This window comes from Sander vitreus, unplaced genomic scaffold (genome assembly GCF_031162955.1).
Source record: "Sander vitreus isolate 19-12246 unplaced genomic scaffold, sanVit1 ctg243_0, whole genome shotgun sequence".
Taxonomy (NCBI): domain Eukaryota; kingdom Metazoa; phylum Chordata; class Actinopteri; order Perciformes; family Percidae; genus Sander; species Sander vitreus.
Genome location: NW_027595416.1, coordinates 1 through 24,449, shown reverse-complemented (window position 1 = coordinate 24,449; position 24,449 = coordinate 1). Strand labels below are relative to the sequence as shown.

At 42.6% G+C, this 24,449-nt stretch overlaps 2 protein-coding genes and 1 pseudogene across 2 annotated transcripts; all 3 read left to right on the top strand.

The window, feature by feature from the left end:
* Nucleotides 1-5,855: 5,855 nt before the first annotated feature.
* LOC144513410 (complement C1r subcomponent-like) lies at nucleotides 5,856-9,821 on the top strand (annotated as a pseudogene).
* Nucleotides 9,822-14,447: 4,626 nt separating this feature from the next.
* On the top strand, nucleotides 14,448-18,441 carry LOC144513396 (GON-4-like protein). Its single transcript, XM_078244463.1, has 7 exons — nucleotides 14,448-14,549; nucleotides 16,798-17,121; nucleotides 17,488-17,562; nucleotides 17,658-17,708; nucleotides 17,834-17,872; nucleotides 18,008-18,109; nucleotides 18,358-18,441. Exons 1-7 carry the CDS (start codon nucleotides 14,526-14,528, stop codon nucleotides 18,439-18,441), a joined length of 699 nt encoding a protein of 232 aa, XP_078100589.1. The 5' UTR covers nucleotides 14,448-14,525.
* A 4-nt stretch (nucleotides 18,442-18,445) lies between these two features.
* On the top strand, nucleotides 18,446-23,565 carry LOC144513411 (GON-4-like protein; the record flags this gene model as incomplete). Its single annotated transcript, XM_078244473.1, has 9 exons — nucleotides 18,446-18,543; nucleotides 18,674-18,811; nucleotides 19,710-19,947; nucleotides 20,158-20,259; nucleotides 21,128-21,168; nucleotides 21,322-21,401; nucleotides 21,666-21,906; nucleotides 22,371-22,457; nucleotides 23,373-23,565. Coding segments are annotated over exons 1-9 (1,180 nt in total), but the record flags the coding sequence as incomplete, so codon positions are not given.
* Between the last annotated feature and the right edge of the window lie 884 nt (nucleotides 23,566-24,449).

Genomic DNA, 24,449 nt, shown 5'->3' with positions numbered 1-24,449 from the left:
CTTTTTTGGGACTAATTGGCACCTTTTTTGAGTCAATTAGCCACTGACCGTTGATGTAATCACTGTGTAATATCTGACTGTAACTGCTCTGTCCGTGTGTCTGTTGTTGGACGGCAGTGAGTCTGTAACTCTGTCAAAGTTTTACGCTGCTGTTGTGTTTCAGCTCTTAACTTCACATTAAACTGTCCTTTAAATGACTGAAGACTGATTCAACACAAACTGAGAGATGAAACCTTTCCTTTACTGGAACCCTCCACTTATCTATCTCTCTATCTATCTCTCTATCTATCTATCTCTCTATCTCTCTATCTCTCTATCTCTCTATCTATCTATCTATCTATCTATCTATCTATCTCTCTATCTCTCTATCTATCTCTCTCTCTATCTCTCTATCTCTCTATCTCTCTATCTCTCTCTCTATCTATCTCTCTATCTCTCTATCTATCTCTCTATCTCTCTCTATCTATCTATCTATCTATCTATCTATCTATCTCTCTATCTATCTATCTATCTATCTATCTATCTCTCTCTCTCTCTATCTATCTATCTATCTATCTCTCTATCTATCTCTCTATCTATCTATCTATCTATCTCTATCTATCTATCTCTCTCTCTATCTATCTATCTATCTCTCTCTCTATCTCTCTCTCTATCTATCTATCTATCTCTATCTATCTATCTATCTATCTATCTATCTATCTCTCTATCTATCTCTCTGTCTATCTATCTATCTATCTCTCTATCTATCTATCTATCTATCTATCTATCTATCTCTCTATCTCTCTATCTATCTCTCTATCTATCTATCTATCTATCTATCTATCTCTCTATCTATCTATCTATCTATCTCTCTATCTATCTATCTATCTATCTATCTATCTCTCTATCTATCTATCTATCTATGTCTATCTATCTCTATCTATCTCTCTATGTCTATCTATCTATCTATCTCTCTATGTCTATATCTATCTCTCTATCTATCTATCTATCTCTCTATCTATCTATCTATCTATCGATCTATCGATCTATCTATCTATCTATCTGTCTCTCTCTATCGCTCTATCTATCTCTCTATGTCTATCTATCTCTCTATCTATCTATCTATCGATCTATCGATCTATCTATCTATCTATCTATCTATGTCTATCTATCTCTCTCTCTATCTATCTATCTATCTCTCTATCTATCTATCTATCTATATGTCTGTTTGAGAGTAAATTAAGGTTTTATCATATTTACAGGATAATATCCAGAATATGAAGTGATGATTTCAGGGCAGTGGTGGCCTAGGGGTTAAGGAAGCAAACTTGTGACCGGTTCAATCCCCAGGCCGGTAGGATAAAACGCTGGGTGGGGAAAGTGAAAGAGCAGTGCTTGTCCCTCCCTCACTACCCACAGACCAGACATAGAGACAGACCCTAACCCATTCTGGTCATCCTATATTATATACAAACAACCTGCCTGCAGACATAGCTGTAGACTATAACACTTTTTTAGTTGTTTAAGATTATGCAAAATAGTGCTAGGTGTGCAGATGTGTATTTGAAACACAAATGACTGAAATAAGCAACTTAAGCAGATTCAGATGAGTGTCTAAGACATACAGCCACAGATCCAATGGTAGGACCACAAAGTCTATCACCAATCTTTACCACGAGTTGTTCAGGTCCCAAGTACACATGAATCACCCTATGCTCGAACACGGTGTTCGCTATGGCCAATTCAGTCCTTGGTGTTATGTTTCTAGGACCCCGCTCAGAGTCTCCAAAAGGTCAGGTACTCTAAACAGCCTTCTTCTGAGGAACTGATAGCAACATAAAGATGACCCTCTCATTCTTCAGGGACACTCCAAAACAGCAGCACTCAGACAGAGCTTCTTATTCCCACACCCACCTGACTCCTCTCTGTGGGCAGTGGCTCCATATCTTTCTTTCAGGCTGTGTCCCACTGAGCCCCATTAGTCAAGGCCTGGCCACGAAATGCTCGCGGGCGAGCTTCCCTTCTAGGCCTGGCTCCACTATGGGGGACAATAGTTTAACATTCAGTGTTATTGTGTGTTATTAATGTATGTATTATTACACAGTGGCTACTGTTCAGGAAAAGTTACATAGTCTCACTTAAACTGACTTTAAACAGAACCGTTTTCATCGGGGAGGGCCTCTTTATGATTAATAAAATGTTAAATTTCTAATATGGCTTAATTAAAAATAAATGCCATTATCTTGTTCTCATATTCTGGAACTTTTTACTGAACACAAACTGTTTATGTCTTCATTTTTCTTTTGGTTAATCAGAGTTCTTGAGCAATTATTGGCCCTGTTATTGTACATTCATGCATTTTTTGCGAAGACAAACAGATCCTGGAGGTTAAATTCCATTGCAAAATACAACTAACCACAGCTGGTGTGACATTAACAGTCCATTAGAGCAGAAGGCTCAGTCACACAGAGATAAACGTATTGTAGACATGGACGGATCTACTGTTTTTTATGGTCATCTTGGTCTAATTGTTTTACCTTCATGTTGCATGTTTGAGTGTAGTTTAGCTTCATGACTTCCTATCTTGAAAATAAATTGCAGTATACACGTGTGGAACTACACTACAGCACTGTCTGTGAGCAGTATATGTTTGATTATGTGACACATTTCCTAAAAGTATCATGTAGAAAAGTGAATAATATTATGTGGTTGCAAAAGTTGAAAATGTTTGGGTCACTGTGTTTGCTCATTTTCTGTTAGCATCAACTGAACTTTCTTGCACAATTTCAGGTTTCTCTTTTTGTCAGCGAGTTTTTGCTGGCAGCTGCCCAACTCTGGTTCTGCAATACATGGAGAGGTCCCCTCAGTACCCCCGGCCTTACCTTCCCAACCTGCTGAGGCAATGGGACATCTGGGTTCCCGAGGGCTACCTGATCCAGCTGTCCCTAACACATCTGGATATTAAAGCTTCCTCAGGCTGCTATCAAGACTCTCTGACGGTCAGAGTCATATAAAAACCTAATATTATACAATATCCCAAACAATATAATAGTGCTTTTGCACTCAAATGCAGAATCCACATTTTAGTCTTATATTTATAACTTCACTTTGACAAGTTATTGATGACCTGTACAAATTTAGTTCTTGAATTGGATCCAGGGACTCCATCAGTTTTCTTCATCAACTACAAATCATTGCAGGGTAATTCTTATTGTGTATCAGTCTGGTCATGCTAATTGATTTACAGTAACCTGAGAGAATGGCAATTATTTGAACTCAAAGTGGCTGTTTGGACTTGTTGAGGACTTTCGCCGCTTATATCCGCAATCTCCCCAAACCTGGGTTTTTGCTTTGGTGAGAACTGTGGCCAAGCAAGCCCAAACGGCCTCCTACATCAGCTAGAAAGCTTTCTTCACAGGCTGGTATCCACCAGTGGGTTCTAAGGCTGCTGCCACGACAGGCACCAATGACCTTCTGACCACAATTCAGCAGCCACCTTTACAATAGAAGCTTTGAACAGGGCCCACTAGGATTCCATGCACAAAATTCGTCTGGAGGTGGAAGTTAAGACTTTGTGTCAGGGGGCTCAGTTAGACACTCCTAATTACCCTCACTACATGTTTGGGTTTACCGAGTCTATCTGACCAGAGATGTTCACAAGTCATTTTTTGCAAGTTCAAGTTGAGTCTCTAGTCTTTTGCCACAAGTCCAAGTCAAGTCTCCAGTCTCTGTCCATCTGATCTGTCCCTAACACTGTATTGTTAAATCTTATGAATTCATAACATGTCCTGTAGCTCCATCCATACAGTCCAGTATCATAGCATGTCCTGTAGCTCCATCCATACAGTCCAGTATCATAGCATGTCCTGTAGCTCCATCCATACAGTCCAGTATCATAGCATGTCCTGTAGCTACCATCCATACAGTCCAGTATCATAGCATGTCCTGTAGCTCCATCCATATAGTCCAGTATCATAGCATGTCCTGTAGCTACCATCCATACAGTCCAGTATCATAGCATGTCCTGTAGCTCCATCCATACAGTCCAGTATCATAGCATGTCCTGTAGCTCCATCCATACAGTCCAGTATCATAGCATGTCCTGTAGCTCCATCCATACAGTCCAGTATCATAGCATGTCCTGTAGCTCCATCCATACAGTCCAGTATCATAGCATGTCCTGTAGCTACCATCCATACAGTCCAGTATCATAGCATGTCCTGTAGCTCCATCCATACAGTCCAGTATCATAGCATGTCCTGTAGCTCCATCCATACAGTCCAGTATCATAGCATGTCCTGTAGCTCCATCCATACAGTCCAGTATCATAGCATGTCCTGTAGCTCCATCCATACAGTCCAGTATCATAGCATGTCCTGTAGCTACCATCCATACAGTCCAGTATCAACATCAGCTGTAAGATAACTTTATGGGGTCTACTTAACACGTCCCTCTAGACCTCTGACCTGGTGAAATATTAACCTAAGTCTGTCACATCATATGGATACAACTATAAAGATACAATTTGCATGTTCCCAGCATTAGCACAACACTTTGCGATGGTTAGCTTGTTACCTGTGATTATATATGCTAAATGTAACGTCTCTTTCTCAGTCTCTGTCTGCATCTCAGGGTCAGTCCAAATTACGCACAATAAGCAGTTTGAAGTCACTGATGTAACGCCATTTATTTTCTAAGTGTTAGTAGGCTCAGTGAAACTGAGTCCAGCGCGAGGGATACCCGACTCAGAGGAGGAGAGGTTAGTGAGGCCAGCGTCTCCACGGCAGGTGATCCGCTGCGCCACGCATGGATGAAATAATGAAATAGTAAATAGCACAACAGTAACAGAAATATGTGCAGAATGAAGACAGTGAAGACGGCCCAGTGTTTGGTGGACCGGGTACACCTTGTTCACTTAACAGCCTACAAATCATCCACGGGATCGATTACGCATCACATGAGTTTACCCCCCCGACAGCGTTTGTTGCTGGGGAGATGGATCCGTGCGTCCCGCCTCCTGTGGGCCATGGATGTCTGAGCCTCAGCAACCACTAACTATAAGATACAATGATCCTGTTCCCAGCGTTAGCACAACACTTAGCGATGGTTAGCTTGTTACCTGTGACGATATATGCTAAATGTAACGTCTCTTTTCACATTAGCGTGAGTGACTGACCTATCTGGGAGCGTTTGGAGATGCCTGATGAAGTTCAACATTGTTGATCCATCATCATGTATCTTGGTGCCTGTAGCTGTTAGCTTACTGCAACTGTTTACCAAGTTATTGAGAGCTAAACTAATGACAACAGGCCCAACTCCTGGAGGATTTGGTGTCGTCATCGGCGCATGTGTTACGTTGCACATTATGGCGAAGGGCCGGGGACATGCAGCTCGTCATACGTTTCCCCGTATATGCCCCAATAAAAGAAAATAGAAATACATGAATACATTTAGATGTAAAAAGCAATAATTGCATGAAAACAGGTTGTTGACGAGTCTTGAAGCTCGAGTCCGAGTCAAGTCTGAAGTCTTTTGGGTCGAGTCCGAGTCAAGTCTGAAGTCAGCTGTTTAAGCGATTTAAGTGCGACTCGAGTCCGAGTCCCAGACTCGAGTCCCCATATCTGTATCTGACAGCGTCTCCTGCCATTGTCTGGTACCACCAGTGCCTTGGTAGCTAATGTGTGAACCAACTTTAGCTATATTTTGCAGTACAAGGCACATTACCGAGTCACTTTGCTGACTGACTCTTATCCATGTGTGATACTGTAACATTAATTAAGCATTTAAACTGAAGGCCAAGCCTGACTGTTTGTCAGGGAGTGCCTTGTCATAAATCTGCGGTCTGTTTTACTTTTTACACTTTTCAGGTTCACCATGGTTACAAACTTCAGTTAGACCAGCACACATGTCTGAGTGAGTATCGTATAGTGAATTCATGCATCTTCGTATGCAACCTTTCTGTGTGTCATCCTGTGAAGCTCAGTAGCTACCAGTGTTGGTCATCTTACTTTAAAAAGGTAATTAGTTACAGTTACAAATTACTTCTCCCTAAAAGTAACTGAGTTAGTAACTCAGTTACCACATTGTAAAAGTAATTAGTTACTCAGCAAAGTAACTGTGACATTATTTTTTACATTCTATAATATCTTTAATGTCAAAGATGTTTATATTAACTGATTGAAGAATAAAAACACTATATACAGTATTTTAGAACATTTGGCGTAGCGTGCACGTTACATAAACATTCTCGCCTTTAATTTCAATGAGCGAGAAGTAGTGCCGGTACTTCCAGTTCGACAACGCTACCTTTGAATTTCCCTGGCTCGTCGCCGTTGTCGCTGTCTTGTGTTTAGTGGTAGTCAGAGCGTGCAGTGAGACAGCGTGAGCAGGGCATCTGCCCACCCAGCCAATCATCACCCCCCTGCTCTCTCCAGGCAGCTGATGTGTAGCCAAAGCCTGACACCTCTCACTTCATTCAACCAAATTGTAGTAACGCGCCACTTTACATTCTCAGTAACGTTAACGGCGTTGCAACGATGGGAAAAGTAATTAGATTACTGAAATAATAACGCCGTTAGTATCGCCGTTATACTTAAACGCTGTTACTCCCAACACTGGTAGCTACAGTATGGATGAACTCCTCAAGCTCTTCTTGCTATAATAATACTAGCCTTTGCACCTTGCTTAGTTTCCTGTGGTGGTTGTATATTTGACAAGAATACGGGACATCTGGCCAGTCCGAGATACCCTCACCCCTCACCACCTTTGCTGTTCTGCTCATACATCATCACCGTGGAGCCCACCTTAACTGTGATTCTCAACTTTACTGACAACTTCCACATAGATAGCATGGACACTGACCAAGGTTCCAGCTGTGTACGTCACTGGCTTCAGGTATTGGCAACGGGCTTCCTTGCAACAAATGACAATAAGAAGAGGGCTATTCTGATATACCTCTGTTTATGTAAATACAATTTTTACAACTACTCCCCTCGTAGGTGAGCATACCAGACAGAGAGCCCATTAAGCTGTGTGGTGGAAAGAGTCCAGGCCTGATCGCTACGAACTCCAACACTGTGAGACTGGACTACCACACGGATGTTGAAGGCCTGAGTGGTGGCTGGAGCCTGGACTACAGCACATACAGGGAGCGACAAATGGAGAGAAACATGGTTTTTTGTTTGGTCAACAGTAACAATCGGTAACAATCAAACACAATCACATATCTGATTCATTTTTGGTTGTCATGTCCAATCAAGTCAAATGTCCATTTCAGGGGCATGTGTCCAAACGCTGCGTTTCCTGTTTAAACTGAATATTTGGACAGAGTTTACATGTAACCTGTGACCAAGGACACAAGATGACGATGGTTTGATGTTTTTTCTTTAACTGGTCCTTGTTTTGTTCTTGTGCAGTGATTGATTGTGGAGAACCTGAACCTTTGCTGAGTGGAGGTCTTCCTCTTCCTGTCTGGCTTTCAGTACCAGTACCGTTCTGTTATTCAGTGTCACTGTAATGAACCATTTTACACCCTCCCTGGTGGCGTTAATGGTGAGATATTTAGATATTATTTAGGGCTGTCAAACGAATTTTTTTTGTAATCGCTGAAGTTCTATAGTTAATCACGATTAATCACATGTTTTATCACATGATTCAAGTTCTATTATTTAGCATTTCAGAACAGTTTTTAAGTCCATATTAACAGTGAAAGCCGTTCTCACCAGAGGATCTTAACTGGGAATCAAATGAAACAAAGAAAGTGACTTTATGAACTTGACTTTAAGATTAGTATTTGTTATTATTTATTTACTGTAAACAAAAGTAAAATGTGTGAATCATGTGTGTCAGTCATTATTGCACCATTCCTCCAAGTCCCTAACTAACTGAGATGTAACACTAACACGTTGCTTCTACAGTTCAAACTAAATGGTCCAAAAACCGGACGCCACAGGAGGACATTTAACCTTTACGTTCTTCTAATAAGGAACGTAACAATTCTCCTGGACAGAAAAGGGGGTGGACAATGTCCCAAATGACAAAAACAGTCAAAACAACGATACAAACAACCCAGTCCTAAAACCGTATGCTGATATACAGAGTCCATCTAGTGTTCAGTAACTCCTAAATAATGTAGATTCCTCACTGACGTCCAGTGATCAGCAGTTAATGAGACAGAGTTTGGACTCTGCAGCAGTTCCAGTGTGGCTGCTGTCTCCGTGTCCTACAGGCTGTGTGGTGAGACTACTGTCCCCCTCCACAACGTTTTAAAAGTAAACTTTCCATTCAGAATCTTACTGGCATCCATTTCGGCGTCTCGTGCTCGCCATCCACTCAAAACGTAACGTCAGCCTACTACTCTTTGTGTGTGTGGCGTGTCTGTTGTTGTGTTTCCTTCTAGCTAGATCCGGTGTGGTGTTGTAGTTTTTCTAACGTTACTAGTTGTTGCAACAGCACGTGAAAAAAACTACAAAGTTTGCTAGGCCAAAAAGAACGTTAATCTCACGATAATAAAATTGACGCCATTAAAATGGGTTTGTGTTAACACCGTTAATAACACATTAGTTATATTTTATAACTAAAATGATCTTGTCTTATCTTGTTCCCTCTGGTCTTCAGTGACTTTCACCTGTGAAGCAGACAGAAGGAGATCCAACCTCAACAATGTCACTCCAACATGTATACCTGGTATTATGACCCTGTGATATCTAATCCAGGATGCTTGAATTTAAACATTAAGTCTATGTCTGTGTGAACCTAGTTTATATCTGTCTCATCCATTCTGTGGCAAGCCCACAAAACTCCTCTCTGCCTAACAGAGGACCATTGGAGGCAGTGACGCTCCAGACCATGCCATCCCCTGGCAAGTGCTGCTGAATGTAGATGGGTCAAGAGGAGGAGGCATGGTGATAGGAGACCGCTGGATTATGACTGCAGCTACTACCGTAACACATCATGGAAAACCAGTGTCAAATGAGACTGTGTGAGTAGGTGTTCTACTACAGGTGTTATCTGTGTGTCTTTGAACACTATTTGATATTTATTTCCTCCCATGCTGTTGATTTGCAGATGTATATGGGCCATACTGTTACTTCCATGTTGGACTCTCCTGTGTATGCTGCCTCAATCCACATTCATCCTGAATACAACAACCTCAATCAATTAGACTACAACCATGACATTGCCTTGATCAAACTGCAAGACCCGATCACATTCAGCTCATCCATCATGCCAATATGTTTGCCAGCAGAGGGGGCCACATACGTCACTGGCGCAATGGGGTAAAGAAATAACTTCCATTTCATGATGCTATATAATCTGTTGTATATGATATTTATTTATGTTCTTTGTTTTTAGTTTTACAAAGTCCTTTTACCTTGCATTTATATCTTCTTTTTCCCCTTGCTGTGATAACATGTGAAAGTTGACCAGCTTCTATACAGTGCACCATGAAGGTCTCTCTTGCATTTTCTTTCAGACTGGTGTCAGGCTTTGGCATTACTGAAATTGACGGCCGACTGATTTTAACAAATAGGCTGAATTCTGTGCAACTACCTGTGGTGGAGCAGGAGACATGCAGTAAATCAATCACTTCGTTGAAGAAGACAAGGGACAATATTCCAAGTCTGTCAAATAACATGTTCTGTGCTGGGGTCCCTGAAGGTGGGCAGGACTCCTGCCGGGGTGACAGTGGAGGCCCCTACGCCCTAAGAGACAACGGAAGGTTCTGGGCTGCTGGGATTGACAGCTGGGGGGTTGACTGCAGAAAGCCAGGAATATATGGAGTCTATACCAGAGTCACCGACTACGTGGACTGGATCCACAAGACTATGCAGGAGAACTGAAATTTATAATTACATACAATAAGAGAACAGATTTAACATTGAGTCTTTCCACAATGTTAATGTATATGTCACAAAAGAAGCTATACATAAAGATAATGTTCCAGTGCAAGGTACAATGATGAAGTGCAATCATGATTAGATCCATTTTGAAACTTCCTAAAATTACTGAATGAATGTCATACTAATTGTAAAGTCATAGCATTGCATTTAAAACTCTCAAAGCATTTCATTTCATTTATTTATTTATCTCGAACAATCAACAATGTTGCAAGACATAAAAAACATAAAATAAAACACAAACAATCAGAATCTAACAACAAAAAACTAAATAAAAAATATAAAAGGGATTAGTTTGAGAAGGAGCAGGCGGAAGCAAACAGCTTATTGGGTCCTGCCCCTATTTCACAATATCACATTATACAAAGTAAAATAGATATGCAAATACAGCATGCAATCTTTCAGTCTTACAATAATTTACAATAATATACAACAATACCTTTAGATTACAAATTCAAATCCTATGTTTCAGTTTATTATTTTCTGTATTGGTTAAGTAATGATTTCTTTAATCTATTTTTGAACTGAATTTGTAGGTATTTCCCCAAACTTCCACACAATATAACATATATGGTACAATAAGTGTGCAGTACAGAGTATGTAATGTATTTTGGTTCAATATATATCTAGTTTTGCTCAATATACCAATACTCCTGGCCATCTTCATGCACAGGTATTTAATGTGGGGCTTCCAGCAGTTTATGGTCAAGAACTACACCCAGAAATTTACTTTCATAGACTCTTTCAATTAATTCAATAATGATTTCATTATTCGTCAATTACTATTTTAACATCTGTATTTATAGTATGATTTCCAAATATCATGAATTTAGTTTTGTTCAAGTTTAAAGATATCTTATTTGACTTTTAATTTATTCATTTCATTAGTGACCATTTCCAGCGTCTGCTGCAAGTTATCACCGCAACAAGAAATATTTGTGTCGTCTGCAAAAACAGTACATTTTATTACATTTGATACTTTACAGATGTCATTCAGGTAAAGGATAAACAGTTTAGGGCCTAAAACTGGCCCCTGTGGAACGCCACAGGAAATATCAAGGCTCACTGACAAACTGACTCCTGTTCTGAATATAGTTTTTTAACCAGTTAAAGGCCACACCTCTGATACCTCTCCATCTTCTTTAACAGGATTTCATGATCAACAGTATCTAAAGCGTTTTTAGATCAATGAAAACCCCCACTGCCTAGTTTTTATTTTCAATACAGTTAGTTAATCTTTCTACTGACTCATTATGTGCCGTAGACGTTGATCTACCGGGTCTGAATCCACACTGGCTGTCCAGTAGTACATTATTTTTATCAATGAAGTTATCTAGCCTTTTGACAAATAGTTTTTCAAGTATTTTTGAGAACTGAGAAAGCAGAGATATCGATCTATAGTTATTGAAAATATGTGAGTCACCAGATTTATACAATGGGATGACTTTAGCTACTTTCATCTTATCAGGAAATGCTCCTGTTTTAAATGATAGATTATATATATATATATATATATATATATATATATATATATATATATATATATATATATATATATGATAGTGGGTTTACAATCCCGTCTATTACTTTTTTTACTAGAGACATATCAATGTCATCACAATCTTTGGAAGTTGTATTGTTACATTTATTTACTATCTCTATAATTTCCCTGCCTTCTACAGTTCCCAAAAGCAATGAATATGGGTTATTATCCACGTGGTCCATCACAGAGTAATTCGTCCCTGTGTACTTTATGTCTTTGGCCTGATTAGGACCCACATTAACAAAGTAATTGTTGAATCTGTCAACCACCTCATTCATATTTGACCACGTCTTGTTTTCCGGATAAATAATTTGATTAAGTCCTTTTGTAATAATGGTATTTATTGTATTGTTATGGGCAGCTCTCTCTCCGCCCTGTTTTGGGTGTTTTTGTTCTGTTTGTCTGTGTCTCTGTGTTTTTCCACCTGGAGTGCTGGAGGTGTGTTCAGAGGAAAGTAGGTCAAGGGGCGTGGCCAAATCAACACTGCACAGCTGTTCCTCACAGCTGCAGCTCATCTCCAAGATTCATTTCCAGCAATACTTAAACCCGGGCTGATCGCCTCTTCGGCGCCAGTTCGTTATCTACACCCATGTGGTAACGTGGCTCTGAGTTCTCCGTTTATTCAAAGTTGTGTCCGTGTTGTCTTGTGCCCCCTAGCTTTTGTCTTTGTTCTCCTGAGCTCATACTTCCCTGTGTTTCTGTCCAGTGTCCGCTCAGACCTGCTGCCTCCTCCGCTGTGCCTACAAGCTTCCAGTCTCACCGTCCAGCCTTATCCTCCACCTGTGGAAACTACTGTGAACTCTTCCCTGCCTGTCCGCCTCGAGTCTCGTACGACCTGGATCCTTCCCCCTCGGCTCGCCTCGGTACTCGGACCAGCCAGGAGATTCCCCACTCAGACAGGACCCACACTGTCTCTGAGTACTCTTTTGTTCATTAAAACATTTACAAACTGCGTTCATTGTCTGTGTGTGAAATCTCTGCGTTCTGGGTCAGAACAAGCCCCTAACATGTATTTCATGTTCCTTTCACATTATCTTTGTTATTTTCTAGTAATTTATTATAATAATCCTTCTGACATGCCCTCATTATGGTAGTTAATTTGTTTTTATATTTCTTATATTTTAACTCTGCTTCTTTCGTTCTATGTTTTATGAAATTCCTGTACAGGGGATTGTTTTTTTTACAGGCATTTTGAATTCCTTTGGATATCCATTGTGTTTCTGAATATTTCCTTTTATTACAGTTATTGGACACTTTTTATTATATAAAGTTGTAAATATGTCTAAGAATAGTTCATATGCCTTGTTAGGGTCAGCGTCCTTCTTTACTTTCCTCCCAATTATACTTTATTAGCTCTTTTCTAAATGCAGAAATAGTTTCTTCAGTCCTTAATCTCTATAGTCTCATTACACTCAATGTTCCCAATAAAATTACAGTCATGAGTCACAAAGATTGGTAGGTGGTCACTTATGTCATTGATTAATATTCCACTTAAAGAATTGATTTCCATATTGTTTGTGAAAATGTCATCTGTCAGCGTGGCACCATTGCATGTTATTCTGGTAGGTTTTGTGATTGTTGGAGAAAGACTCAAACTATACAGTGTTTCAATAAACTCTTCTGTTGATTTGTGTTTGGGATTCAGTAGGTCAATGATGAAATCCCCACTTATATCGTTGACTTCATGCTTTACTTTATTAAACATTTTTTTCCATTATTTCTGTGAATATTTTAACATTGGATCCTGGTTTCCTGTATTCACAACTTACTATGACATTCTTCATTTTTTTCATACATAATTCAATGGAGATACACTCCACTATATCATCCATGACTACTGTCACGTTCTTAACAACCTTGCTGTGTGGCTAGCTCTGCTATGGGTGGAAGTCAGTAGGTCTAGGAAGGCGCTAATCGCTTCAGACTCCAGCTTTGATCAGTATCAAAACAGTTCAGTCAAAATCTAGGCAGGATATTGGATTTGAAATAATACAAGTTGTAAATACTCTGTTACAGTCAGTACCAAGATAACTCTGGTATGGGTACCAGCTCATATAGTCGTTGTAGGAAATGAGTTAGCAGATACATGTGCTAAGCAAGCAGCGGGAAATTCCAGCATAGATATAGTGGTTAATTATAGCAAAGCAGAAATTAAAAGTATGGTTAAAAAGTTAAGGGAAAATGGCAAACATTATGGGATAATGGGCAGACTGGAAGACAGTTCTATAATATCCAGAATAAAGTGGGAAAGAGCAGAAATATGAACAGAAGCAAGGAGGAGGAGGATGTCTTTTCAAGAATGAGGTTTGGACGCACAAGATTAAATAATACTTTGTTAATAATGAAGAAACATGCTGATGGCAGCTGTGTATTATGTGGTAGTCCAGAGTCTATAAAGCATGTTATTCTAAATATCAGGAAGACAGACTCAGATTAATCCCACAACTGCAAGGAAAACAGTTAAGGTTAAACTTAGAGGACGTTCTACGAAGAAGCTCAGGTGAAATATGTTTAAATATGTATTTAGCTTCCTGAGGAATACAGGACTAATTACAAGAATTTAGTTTTCTTTTTGGGTTTTGTTTGTTTAGTTTATTTAGTTTTGTTTTATTTTTATTTTTTATTTTTTTTAATCATATTTGGAAATATCTATATTATTCTCTTATTGTCTCTGTGTGTAACTGCCTTTAGGGACCGTTCGGTATTTCTGGAATGGACCACCAGCGGAAAATAGGGGAGGGTCATGTCTTTTTATTCTTTGTTGAAGGAGTTGGGTTGTATTCATGAAAACAGTAATATTTCATAGGGGCTTGTTTGGTGCATAGCCTACTTTTCCATGTAGCTCTCAGTCTCGGCCCCCCATCGCCAGCAGATAGGTCTGACCCAACAAAAATCGCAACATGACAGCAACACGAGTTTGGAGTCACTCCCTTTCACAAAGACTTTTATTCTGAAGGACTCGGTCCGCAGAGGGCGCGGAGTACCTTTACAATGACTTTTATTCTGAAGGACTCGGTCCGGAAGTCGTATTGTTGTTGGCGGAACAGAGCTGAAAGAAGCTAAAGGAGCTAAAGGAGCTAACAGATATGACCGAGTAATAACAAATGGCTGCTGTCGTCAGTCTGGCGGTAAATCTTTCATTTTGATTCGTAATAACAGATTGTGATGTTTAATTTTTCCTGTTCTTTATTGTTTATGTTACAGCCGAATTTCGCGCCACAAACATAAGAAACACTGCGCCTGCTCAGTTGTGTGTTTAGCTTAGCACCGTTAGCTAACTGAGCTATCGTTAACGTTACAACAACAGAGAGAAATATTTGGACTGCTGCTCTGTAAGCACGTTTTTCAACCGGGTCAGTTAAACCGTGCTAGCTAAACCGTGCCAGCTAAACATGGTCACGGATTCTTAACTACCGTTAAAGCTAAACTGGACCAGTCCACCAGACTCCATGTAAATAATCAGTATTTTTATCATGGTAACAATCACCACTCTGGTTTGGTTGAAATAAACCCTTAATTCACCAATTTACATGTGGAAATATGCTGGCTCTATACACGCTAAAAGTCCTGATTATTTACATGGAGTCTGGTGGAGATATGCTGGCTCTATACACGCTAAAAGTTTCATGTTAAACTAAAAGGATCTTACTCTTTAACTAAAAGGTCTATCTCTGTAGGGATCCATCCCATAATGTTGTCAGACTGTTAGAATAAAAATGTCTATGCTGCTGATGTGTAATGATGGAAGAGATGTTGATCATGTGTTCAGCATGTTTATTGTGGGTGTCTGTGTCCTCATTCTGCCACTTTTTAGATGATATTGATGCTGTGCTTTGTACACATGGAAATGTTAAAGTCGGTCACCAGTAGGGCTGCGTGATTAATCACAATTGTATCTCAACATGGACTAGTGCAATATCCAAATCACAGGGGGCGCAATATTTGTTAAAGGACAAATCTGTGTCAACCCGTTCTGAATGAAGTATCGTGGAGCTGCAGAGACGTCCTGGACTACAATCCCATCCGACAGACTACAGAAGACATCTTTGTTTGCTACAGATCCTCGCAAAAAATCACACTATAATCATTTCTTTAGTTTTATTAATTTTCAATGAGAATATTGATATAAAAATGATCATTCCCTCCAATATCGTGAATCAAATCTCAATCACAATTTCAGTCAAAATAATCACAATCAGATATTGTCCTGCCGTCGTGCAGCTAGTCACCAGTCACTATCGTTGATCTTCTGGCCCACTGAGTTGTATGACTATGTTTCATCTAGAGCTGGGAAATATGTCGATATTATATTGATATCGTGATATGAGACTAGATATCGTCTATTTTGGAGATGGTAAATGAAGTGTCTTCCTGGTTGTAGAGGCTGTATTACTGTAGGAAGTGATGTCATTGTCTGAACTGACCAGACTGTTGTAGCTCTTCTATTATTTCCCTTTACCCACTCAGTCATTATAGCCACATTATGATGATTATTGATCTGATCTCATTGTGAAGATATTTTGTGAAAGCACCGATAGTCAACGCTACGGTATCGTTTTGATATCGAGGTATTTGGTCAAAAATATGGTGATATTTCTCCATATCGCCCAGCTCTAGTTTCATATTTCCAGTCCCTCCAGAAAAACGTGATCATGTGATCTCATAACTCAATGCATAATCAGCCAAAGTCTGCATATTTATTTCGGGGGGAAGGGGGGGGGCGCAATGAAGCCACAATGAAACCACAGTTTTAAGAAGTTCCTGCAATTTCATCGCATACAATTGCATAAATATCCCGCATATTCCATCACATTTTTTAAGAAAACGTGACGCATCATCAAGGATTTTAGCCCAAAACAATCCCAAACAAACTCAGCATGTTTCTGGAAGGACTGGTGTTGACCTCGCTGCAAAACAGAATGCCTTCTGCTGACAAAATAAGGTTGAAAGTTGAGTCTGTCAGCGGTAAAAACAGCACTTTTAGTGGACGCTGGCTGATGCTGAACATGTCATATATATATATATCGATCAGTAATTGTATTGATTGTCCTCACTGTGTTTCTCAGTGGCGTGTGTGTGTGTGTGTGTGTGTGTGTGTGTGTGTGTGTGTAATAAAGCTTTATTGCAGACACAGGTCCATATAACACATCATACATTATAAATAGTATAAAAAAGAGATACAAAAATACATAACAATTGCATATTAGCCTATAGGACATGCAGGCTATTACAGCGACGTCGTCTTAACGCCGAAGTGCGTCTATAGCAGCTTTTCAGAGGGCTGACTAAAACTAAACATCCGTTGTCTTAAGACTGCCTCACAGGTGGCCACTCTAGTGGACACAACCATGACTGGCTCTGTGTTGTGTGTTCCAGCGGATGGAGAGGACGCGTCCAGCACAAGAAGACATTTGTCCTCTGGAGTCTAAGTTTTTGAGGACGGACGGAGAGAATGTCGTCTGCAAACTGGACAGGAAGTCTCCGACGCTGGACAGACAGGAAGAGGAGAGAACACCTGTCTGCGGTGACATCACAGTGACACGTGAACACGTCGGAGTCAGTAAAGTATGGTTGAATACAGCCGTCGACGTGGCGACCAGCGAGGCCAGCGAGGACGAACTGGGACGACTGGACATCGACCTGGACAGGAAGTCCAAACAGCACAACCTCACATCCAGCAACGTGCGCGCCATCCTGCACGTGAGTCACACACACACACAGACACACAGAGACACACACACACAGAGACACACATATACACACACAGACACACACACACATATACACACACAGACACACACACATATACACATACAGACATACACACACAGACATATACACACACACACACACACACACACACAGACAGACACAGAGACACACACAGACATACACACACAGAGACAGACACAGAGACACACACACACACACACACACACATGGCTCATCAAATGCTGCAGCTAGCTGTGATAAAAATGTGAAGAAACACTATAAAGAAAATGTCCTCTCTGTGTGTATTGACAGCGTGCTGTGTGACACCTGTGTGTGTTGTGTGTCCCATGTCAGGAGGTGATTACCCATGAGCACGTGGTGGCCATGATGAAAGCTGCCATCAGAGACACACAGGACCTTCCCATGTTTGTGAGTGTGTCCATGCTGTCTGTGTCCTGTAGGACCGTCCCATGTGTTTGAACATGTCTGTCTGTCTGTGTTTAAACCTGTCTGTCTTCCACCAGGAGCCCAAGATGACTCGATCTAGACTGAAACAGGCCATTCAGCAAGGGCAGGTGAACTCAAACTCCCATGATCCTCTCTGATAATTTAAAAACGTTTACAAAAAGCTGGTTCTGTCTGTCTGTCTCGCACTCTCTGTCTGACTGTCTGTCTCACTCTCTCTGTCTGTCTGTTACAGCCACTGAACTGGAGTCTGTCTGCAGTGAACACAGCCAAGGTAAACCTGTCTGTCTTCATTTAATTCAATTTGCTTTATTGGCATGAAAAAAATATATAAGTGTCTCTCTTCCTGTCTGCGTGTCTGTCTGCCTGCCTGTCTTACTGTCTGCTTGTCTGCCTGTCTGTCCTGCAGCCTCCTCAGTTTGTGGACATAGATCTGGAGGAGGATGAAGACTCGTCAGATGAAGAGTATTGTCCTGAGGAAGAGGAGGAAGAGGAAGACACGGCTGAAGAGGTGAGACAGCTGCTGTAACCTGCAACATGATTGGCTAACAGTGAAATCACCGGGGAATTGTTTCAGGCGATGTTAATGACGTGTCTCTGTATGTGTGTGTGTGTGTGTGTGTGTGTGTGTCTGTCTGTGTGTGTGTGTCTCTGTATGTGTGTGTCTCTGTATGTGTGTGTGTATGTGTGTGTGTGTGTGTGTGTGTGTGTGTGTGTGTCTGGGTCTCTGGGTGTGTGTGTGTGTGTGTGTCTGTGTAGACATTCCTCAGTGATGCAGACAGCTTGGCTTCACCTCCCAAAATGCATCAGGACTCTCAACCCAAAGTGTCAGTGTCTGTGTAGACATTCCTCAGTGATGCAGACAGCTTGGCTTCACCTCCCAAAATGCATCAGGACTCTCAACCCAAAGTGTCATCAGACCAGAGGACTGATGCACTGCTACAGGTACCCAGAGGTTTAGTTCTAGCTGTTTGAAATGTAGATTGTGAATTGATGAAGGGATACGGAGTTCATCTTACAGGACTGTGGGGGGGACATCTGCCCTACAGACCCTAACCTCTGACCTGTTGTTTAGAGACCCCCAGGACCACTGGGAGACCCCTTAACCTGCACTCCTCATCACCTCCTCCCGCCTCCAGAGTCCTCCTTCCTGGAGAGACTCAACGCTGTGGACGAGGAGCTGGACTGCAGCGCTGCCTTCACATATAACCAGGTAACCTACCCATATACCAGGTAACCTACACGGGTAACCAGGTAACCTACCCATATACCAGGTAACCTACCCAGGTAACCAGTTAACCTACCCATATACCAGTTAACCTACCCATATACCAGGTAACCTACACAGGTAACCTACCCATATACCAGTTAACCTACCCATATACCAGGTAACCTACACAGGTAACCAGTTAACCTACCCATATACCAGGTAACCTACACAGGTAACCAGGTAACCTACCCATATACCAGTTAACCTACCCATATAACAGGTAACCTACACAGGTAACCAGGTAACCTACCCATATACCAGTTAACCTACCCATATACCAGGTAACCTACACAGGTAACCAGTTAACCTACCCATATACCAGTTAACCTACCCATATAACAGGTAACCTACACAGGTAACCAGTTAACCTACTCATATACCAGTTAACCTACACAGGTAACCAGTTAACCTACCCATATACCAGTTAACCTACACAGGTAACCAGTTAACCTACCCATATACCAGTTAACCTACACAGGTAACCAGTTAACCTACCCATATAACAGGTAACCTACACAGGTAACCAGGTAACCTACCCATATACCAGGTAATTGAATTTTATATTAAAGAACAAAAATTAGATGTTTAAAACAACCCCCCCTGCCTGTCTTTCTCTCTCTCTGTCGCTTTCTCTCCCTGTCTCTCTCTATCTGTCTGTCTCTCTCTCTCTCTTTTTGTCTGTCTCTCTCTCTCTCTCCCGGTCTGTCTCTCTCCCTGTCTGTCTCTCTCCCGGTCTGTCTCTCTCTCCCGGTCTGTCTCTCTCTCCCGGTCTGTCTCTCTCTCCCGGTCTGTCTCTCTCTCCCGGTCTGTCTCTCTCTCTCAGTCTGTCTCTCTCTCTCAGTCTCTGGACAGAAAAGCTGACGATGATGATGGCCATGGCGGTGATGAAGGCTCCAGCTGTTTGGCGTTTCGTACGCGCTCCAAGCGTCCTCTGGTGAACGTTCCTCTGGGCCAGCTGGAGGCGGAGCTTCTGGCCCCCGACATCACGGCAGACATGTACGAGCAGAGCGCCGCCCAGCGGAAGCAGGACCGCCACTGGACCAAGTGGCTGCAGGGTCTCATGGCCCCCGACACCGACGGTCAGACAGCTTTCTATTGAACCTTTCTATTATACAGGTGATATCATGGAGACACAGGGCCTCATGGCCCCCACACAGCGACGCTAAGATGGAGGAACTAAAGTCTTTACAGTCTGCACTTTAAAAGCCTGTCTAATGCGACAAGAAATGTGTGAAAAAGTGGCCGTGTTTCAGATCTCCCCAGCTGACTGAGGCTGTTTGTTTTCTCAGAGGAAGCCGACGATGACGACGACCCCGAGTACAACTTCCTAGAGGACGTGGACGAGCCGGACCTGGAGGACTACCGCACAGACCGCGGCGTCCAGATCACCAGTACGTGTAAAGGCCCTGATCCACCAACCAGACGGCCGACCGTCGGCAGTAAGGCCAGTCGGACTGATCAGTCTCCCCGAGGTCCAAAAAGTTCCTCAGAACACCACGAAGAGACCCCGACTAGAGCGTACGTTCTGCACGCGCGCGAGACGTAACACAAAAAATGAAAACCGGAAATGACGAACGCGTCACGTGGGTCTGGCTGCTCCCCGACCATCATGGCGTCTCGTTCAGAATACGATCTCATATTGTCCTAAAATAGTTCACCGAAACGTGTTTCTGAAAACATTTGAAGAGAGAAACAGGCCGTGCAGCTGCTGAATCTGTCTTCATTTCAGATCAACAAAGGTCAGTTTAACAGATTAATGTCAGATTTTGAGAGACTCTAGTCACGCTCATCTTGATTCGGGTTAGCACTCCATTGAGTCCGACTGCCCGCTTTCTGATTCAACAAGTCAAATCAGCCAAAATGAAGGCCGACAGCTCCTCTGACTGATGACATTACATTACATGTCATTTAGCTGACGCTTTTATCCAAAGCGACTTACAATTGCTACATGTGTCAGAGGTCACACGCCTCTGGAGCAACCAGGGGTTAAGTGTCTTGCTCAGGGACACATTGGTTGATGTATCGCAGTGGGAATCAAACCCTGGTCTTCGACACTAAAGGCATGTGTCATATCCGCTGCGCCATCACCACCCCTGTCGGCACGGAACACACCGAACAGACTCGAGTCACCGGCCTCGCCAGACTGTCAGACGGCCGATTATCGGCTTGGTGTGTCAGGACCTTTAGGGTTAGGATTAGGGAGGAAACCACCTCTGACCTGTGATTTCTTCTCGTGATAACTCATGTTGTTATTTTCAGAGAAAGAAGTCAACGAGCTGCTGGAGGAGCTCTTTGATACTGTGAGTTGAGTTCATTTCTACCAATGATTCTAGTTTTATGTTTGCTCTTAAACCGGGAAACTTCCAAACAGGGAGTCTTTAGACTCTTTGCTTCTTTAGTTGATAGACCATGTGGTCTACATGTGATGATGATGACGTCTGTTCTGTGTGCAGCTCCAGGAGGAAGAGGAGGAACACGAGGAAGAGGAGCCATCTCAGACTGGACACAAGTTCAACGTTCCCCAGGCTTTACGGTAACACTCAGCACACACACACAGACACACAGACAGACAGAGCCATCTATCAGTGTTGTTCCTCCTTTTGGGACGGTGCAGCAGAGAAGTGCTGTAACTGTTTGGGTAAGGAGGAAGAGAAAATGGCCGCAGCTGTTTCTTCTTCACACAGAACTCCTGAAGAAGAATCCACCTGAAGGCAGACATCCTGTCCCAGCAAACGTTGTCCCGTCCGAGGTTTGGTGCATTTTGTGTGAATCATCTGTGTGTCTTTGCTGTGTGTAGTTTTGATGCTCCGTTAGCCAGCATGCTAACGGAGCGCCGGCGGACGGTGAGGAAACAGTATGAAGCTGCACAGCAGAGGAGAGCCCTGCAGGACACCACCAACCATCACCGTGACAACAGGGAAACAGCCAGCCCGGCGCCTGTCCCCGTGACCTCCGTGTTGGTGCTGCCAGGCCGGGTGGAGCCCACCCTCCACCTAAACTCTGCCCAGAAGCTGCAGCTGCAGCAGCAGATACAGCAGGTACAGCTTTCACACTTTGACTGGCTGCAGCTAGCCATTAGCTTCATTAGCTTCTGGATGAAGTGTCTCTCTCATGTCTCTGTGTCTCTGTCAGCATGATGAAATGTCTCTGTGTCTCTCTCAGCATGATGAAATGTCTCTGTGTCTCTCAGCATGTTGAAATGTCTCTGTGTCTCTCTCAGCATGATGAAATGTCTCTGTGTCTCTGTCAGCATGTTGAAGTGTCTCTCTCAGCATGTTGAAGTGTCTCTCTCAGCATGTTGAAATGTCTCTGTCTCTCTCTCAGCGTGATGAAATGTCTCTGTGTCTCTGTCAGCATGTTGAAATGTCTCTGTGTCTCTGTCAGCGTGATGAAATGTCTCTGTCTCTCTCAGCATGATGAAATGTCTCTGTGTCTCTGTCAGCGTGATGAAATGTCTCTGTGTCTCTCTCAGCATGATGAAATGTCTCTGTGTCTCTCTCAGCATGTGCAGCTGCTGACTCAGGTTCACCTGCTGAGTCGCCGTGTGGACGCTCTGAATCACGAAGCCTGCATCAGCAAACACTACCTGGTCAGTCTCAGACCCTAACACTACCTGGTCAGTCTGAAACCCTAACACTACCTGGTCAGTCTGAAACCCTAACACTACCTGGTCAGTCTGAAACCCAAACACTACCTGGTCAGTCTGAAACCCTAACACTACCTGGTCAGTCTGAAACCCTAACACTACCTGGTCAGTCTCAGACCCTAACACTACCTGGTCAGTCTCAGACCCTAACACTACCTGGTCAGTCTCAGACCCTAACACTACCTGGTCAGTCTGAAACCCTAACACTACCTGGTCAGTCTCAAGCCCTGACACTACCTGGTCAGTCTCAGACTCTAACACGTAACCTGGTCAGTCTGACCCTGAGCTACCTGTCAGTCACCACTAACCCTTGTCGGTCGTGTAGACCTAGCACACTACCTGGTCAGTCTGAAGACCCTAACACTACCTGGTCAGTCTCAGACCCTAACACTACCTGGTCAGTCTGAAACCCTAACACTACCTGGTCAGTCTGAAACCCTAACACTACCTGGTCAGTCTCAGACCCTAACACTACCTGGTCAGTCTCAGACCCTAACACTACCTGGTCAGTCTCAGACCCTAACACTACCTGGTCAGTCTCAAACCCCTAACACTACCTGAGTCAGTCTCAAACTCTAACACTACCCTGATGCTTGCTGGTCCCTGATGTTACGTGTACGTTGGTACCCTAGCTCCGAGACACGTTAGCTTTTCAGTTACCACGGAGATTTCTCCTTGTGAAAAGTGAACCAGCATTGTTGTACCGAACAGCCAGTAGTTACCTCTCTAACCCCTAACCCTGCTTGGTAGTTCAGAGCTCAATCAGTAACCTGTCTGTTGACCGTGTAGACCAGCACCACTAACCCTTGTTGACCCTGTAGACCAGGACCACTAACCCTGGTTCTCCGTGTTCTGCAGGAGGAGCTGCAGCAGTTCTCCAGCCGGCGGGAGCAGGTTTTCCTGCCCAGCAGCTTCAGGGTGTGTAACCTGCGGGGGGCGCTGGATCTCCTGCAGGAGGTAGAGCAGAGGGCGGAGCCTCCTGTTACTCCACTTCCTGTTCCTGCTGCGGCCTCCAGACGCTGGCTCCCCACCATGACTCCTGCTACCAACAGTAAGGAAACAAGGCTCTGGTTCTTCTGTGTTTGTTCCAGCAGCCGTTCTGGTACTGGTTCTCAGAGTGGGTTCAAAAGCATTATTATAAGGATTAGAGCAGACACACAGAACGTAGAAGGTGTGTTGTTGTTGTTGCCAGAAGACACATTTAGTTTCTAAAGAAGCTGGAGGCAGCAAAAAAGAAACACAGCTGGCTGAACTATTTAAAAATGGTGGGTATGTTCAGGACACCCCCGTCTGTCGCTTTCACATCACCTTTTGGTATCGCCTCAGCTCGCTGGGAACCTGGAAGGAGGTGGTACTAAATAAAGTACCTGTTGGCAGGTACCAGGGACTATTTTTCATAATGGAAAACCAAAAAAGGCGAGTAGAGGCGAGTCGAGCAGGTACCATGTGATGGAAAAGCGGCATAAGTGCCAAACACTCTATGTATATACACTATGTATAAAAACATTTCTTGATGCTGAGGGGAAATGTATTGAAGTAAAAGTGAAATTTTCCAGAAGTATAACGAACGAAGCAAAGAGCAAATACGAGAAAACACAACAACACTGCAAATTATAGTATTTATTTTATGTTATTAGACGACAAACGCACCTCACAAAGTGTTTGATTAAATCCAGGTAACATTTAATCTCCGCTAACGTGAACGAGAAGGTTATAATAAAAAAACATTAACTTGAAGAATCCTGGGGTACCCTGGGTTCTAGTTGTGGTTCTAGCTGTTCTAGTTATGGTTCTACCTGTGGTTCTAACTGTGGTTCTAGTTGTGCTTCTAGCGGTGGTTCTAGTTGTGGTTCTACCTGTGGTCCTAGTTGTGGTTCTAGCTGTGGTTCTAGTTGTGGTTCTACCTGTGGTTCTAGCTGTGCTTCTAGTTGTGGT